Source organism: Gavialis gangeticus, unplaced genomic scaffold (assembly GCF_001723915.1).
Source record: "Gavialis gangeticus isolate Ggan-Ray unplaced genomic scaffold, GavGan_comp1, whole genome shotgun sequence".
Taxonomy (NCBI): Eukaryota; Metazoa; Chordata; order Crocodylia; family Gavialidae; genus Gavialis; species Gavialis gangeticus.
In genome coordinates this window covers 28,390,941-28,394,996 of record NW_017728998.1, presented here as the reverse complement: position 1 = coordinate 28,394,996, position 4,056 = coordinate 28,390,941, and the positions used below count along the sequence as shown (strand labels likewise).

General features: G+C 44.7%; 1 protein-coding gene across 1 annotated transcript in view; it reads left to right on the top strand.

Annotated features, from left to right (window-relative positions):
- ITFG1 (integrin alpha FG-GAP repeat containing 1) overlaps window positions 1–4,056 on the top strand; it is a 247,876-nt gene that overhangs the window by 189,097 nt on the left and 54,723 nt on the right. The window contains exon 14 of the mRNA XM_019505663.1: window positions 1,756–1,834. Within this exon, the coding sequence (XP_019361208.1) occupies window positions 1,756–1,834 (79 nt within the window). The remainder of the gene's footprint in view (window positions 1–1,755; window positions 1,835–4,056) is intronic.

Sequence of the window (4,056 nt, the reverse complement as noted above, 5' to 3'; positions counted from 1 at the left end):
TGGGGGGGGGGGGGGGGGGCATTGACTCCAGGCTTGGCTTCTCTGTGTGCCAGGCACAGCACAAGCAGGGTGAAGCCACCCCTGCTGCAAGGGCCTGGCCACAGGAGATCCCGGGAATAGCCAGCACAGCTGCCCCAGCCTGCTTGAGTCCCAGCCTTACCCACCCACAGCTCCCTTCAAGGGACTGGGGCAGGTGCTGCACAGGCCACTGTGCTGCAGGCTCCTGGCTGGCTCGGCTCTGAGTGCCGCCTGAGGCAGCTGTTCCCAGAGCCCAGGGGGTCCCTGCTGTGGCCAGGGGAGCTCCGCCCCACTCGCATTGCGCCTGGCATGCACAGACCGAGCCAGGAGTCCCCCGGGCCCAGCATCCTGCCCCGGACACACAGCATTCCCCGGTGGGCAGAGCAGCTGCGCCCCACCCCCACGGAGCTGCATGGCCCAGGTCGGGCCCCATCAGAGCACCCTGCTGTGCCTGAGTCTGCGGAGCGCCGGGGCAGCCGCCGCTCCCTGCCTGACCCCTGCTGTCCTCCAGCTCCCACTTCCCAAGGGCCAGGCCAGACCAGCCTGCTCGCAGCACCTCCCCCACCTGCTTCTCCCCACACTCCTCTCTCTCTCCGTCTCTCTCTTTCCCCCTCTCCCCCACCAATCACCACATGCTTAACAAAAAGAAATACACAAGAACGAAAGTAGTATATGAAGTTTTATTTATTGTCACCAGGTTTAGAATTTTTAGAAAACCTGGTATTTACTGTAAATAAAAAAAAGGAAGCAACATTTATGACTATTTATTGTGTTAATATGCAGTGTGTCCTGCCATGTACCCTCCACCCCAGTTTTGTTTTTCTGGTGTGCCCACACTCCAGCACCTTACAGGGTACACATTGCAGTTTTTTTGGTACTTGAACCAAAAATGTTGCCTACCCTTGGTTACAGTGTTTTTTTTTTCCAATTTACAATTGTTTTATATGGCTACCGTAATTGATAAAATAATGTTTTATAATTACTAAGTGTTTTGATGTTGTTTTAATACATAGCCTGTTACCTATATGTATGAAAAAATTGCCCGTGGTACTTAAGGCTGTATCATTTTAAATTGGTAGTACTCAGTCTGTCAGAGTTTGAGAACCACTGGCCTAGATGATATTAATTTCCTTTAAGTACCATCTTCTGCTGGCTTTTGTTATTCTAGTGAACTGCAAGTCGATCATCTCCTTCATAGTTACATTGGGTCATGAAACAACATCGCTACTGGAAATGTTTACTGTTTTCTGCATCATTGAATCAAAGCATCTGAAAAGAATATAGAAAGTTCTAAACTTTGCTTTTCTGTATACCTGACTGGATTCAGGATTCCATGCAATTATACTTAGTTAAACGACCTCAACTAAGAATGGTACATTTGAGTGAATACTCTGATTTGCCATTTTTTCAAGTGTTAAATGAAAGGTTTTTTACGACAGAGCTTTTAGAGAAGTATGTTGAAACGAGAAATGACAGCAGTATCATACTGAAAGACAGCAAAGTGATTGTCTGTATTTTGAAAGTGAATTCTATTCTAATACAGTGCATGTGAATACAATAATTGTGGAGTTCCACAGTTTTCCATACTGGCATGAGGCATAGACATGAGCTAAACAGTAAACCAATGAAAGTTTGACTTTTTAGTTGAATGTTTTTATTGTTACGGCTCTGTTCATTTCTAAGATTTAAAAAGTCTGCATCAAACTCTGACTATTCAATCATCTCTTTATATTGCAGCCTTTTGGTGTGAATCAGCCTGGACCTTACGTCAAGTACACAACTGTTGATGCAAATGGATATCTGAAAAATGGTTCAGGTAGGACCACTTTCCAGCTTTCTTATTTATTGCAGTCACTGTAATTGGTTCCTTTCATATGTCCAAGTATCAAAACAAGGGGTTGCCAGAGGGCCAGTAGCCAAAGGCGCCAACTTAGAGGGGATGCCAGAATGATGTGTGTCTGTCCTATCCCCCGTGCCCCCAAGAGTCTTTGCCTCTTCTGGAGCAGACCTGCCCCCTCTGGCCATATGAGCCAAGCTGGAGAAGCCCTGTGCTATCCAACCCTAGAAATGCAGTTGGAGAAGCTCCATAGTGCCCAACCATAGGAGCCAGTTTCAGGGACACAGCAGGAGCAGCCTGGGTCTTTGAGTCCCCCAGGAAGGAACAACCTTCTATGGTCAGGTGGGCACAGGCCAGCTCAGCATCTAGGGCCAGGCAGCACAGAGCTGTTCCTGCTGCATCCCAGCACACAGCTCCTACAGCTGGGTAGCACAGGTCTTCTCCAGCTGGGCTTCTACGGCCACGGGCCACAGGGCTGCTCCAGATGTGAAAAAGGAGTACTCATGACTGCTGTCCCAAGTTTTGTCCAAGGTTGATAGTTATGTCTGTACCTCTACCTCTATAGTTAAACTGCTTGTTTTGTGTCTCATAATCTAAGGTCTGGACGGACTCATGAAAAGTCCACTAGATGCAATTTCAGTGTTTCATGAGCTAAATCTTTAACATTTAAGTCTTTTCTTCTTGTTTACTGAGAATGTTTATTGGGAAGTAAGGATGGGCTTGTAACCATTAAATAGAATTGTATAGCTTCCGGAAGAAGCACAAACATATTATTTCCCAGATAAAATGATTGAGCTTCTATGTATGTAATAAAGTTGAGTACCAGATACAGTACATATTGATTCTTTTTTTTTCTTTACTTTTTCTTAGGGGAGGGGGGGAGGGGGCATTGTTCACTTCTAATACTGTACTTCAGTACTTGAGACTGACTCTCTCTCTCCTAAGGCCAAAATTCTGAAACTTCTACACTTGGGGAACATAATTCTCACATGTATGCATCTCCAAGTGCCCTGATTTTTTTCCAGAGGTACAAAGTACTCTATACTTCCCAGTTAACTTGCAATCTAGCAGTGAAACGTAACAGTAGCCAGAATACCTATGTCACCGTGGGCATATTACTGAAAAACTCTGCTTAGTGTACAGCAACAGTAGAAACAAAAGAAAACACTGCAAATACAATGGAGAAAAAATACTGCAAATACCATGCCATTACATAAGTAAGTGGTATGTACTCACTCACCTGGAATACTGTGTTCAGTTCTGAGGTGGTTAGCAATATTAGTCTGAAATCAAGCAGAAGTTTGGGCAGGGTAGCACATGAGACCTCACTGGTTTAGAGAGGCATGAACTTTCATAGGCAACAACCTACTTTGTCAGATGTTTCTGAACCATCAGAATAAGTGTCTGGTAAAGTATGTGGTTATCTATGAAAGCTCATGCCTCTTTGAACTAATTAGTCTCTGAGGTGCCATCCAGCTCTACCTTCTGCTTGTGTTCAGCTCTGTGTACTTATCACTGAAGAGATACTGGAGAACTAGCAGTTCAGAAATGTGATAAAAATTACTGGAAGATCACGGCCAGATACAACACTGAACTTTCTCATTCCCATAATCCTAAATCTGGATTTATCTACCTAAATTTAGGGAAATAAGTTCTTAAAAATGTTGGCTTACACTCTTAATCAAAGCAACTTTTTGTGAAAATCTAAAGCTGGTTTCTAATATAGACTAGAAATTCTTCGTAACAAGTTAATTGTTCTTGTTAGACCCCGACTCCATGCGGCGCCCAATGACTAGGGAGCTGACGATCCAATTGCTCATGGGTCCTGTTACTCATTAGCCAGAGCACACGGGGAGCAAACGCTACCTGCACACATTGCTCGTAGGAACTTTATTTAGAATGGAGACAGCTTTGGGCGAGCTTCCTCACAGACACCCAGTCTATGAACATGGGGAGCAGCCCTGAACAATAGTTTTTTCCCACATTTATACACTTTGGTTTATGCTCACCCCTCCTATGTTCCAGCCATTTCTCCTACCATTTCAAGCTCCACCTCTGTTTACTGTTTGCTTCATTAGCATAGAATTGCCTGTGCATTTCATTCATTTACATGGCTTTTTGCTATGAGCGCATGTCTAAGACCTTGATTTCTCTTCTTCGGTCAATGGGCAGACTTTGGCCAAAACATGGAAGCTTCTGGA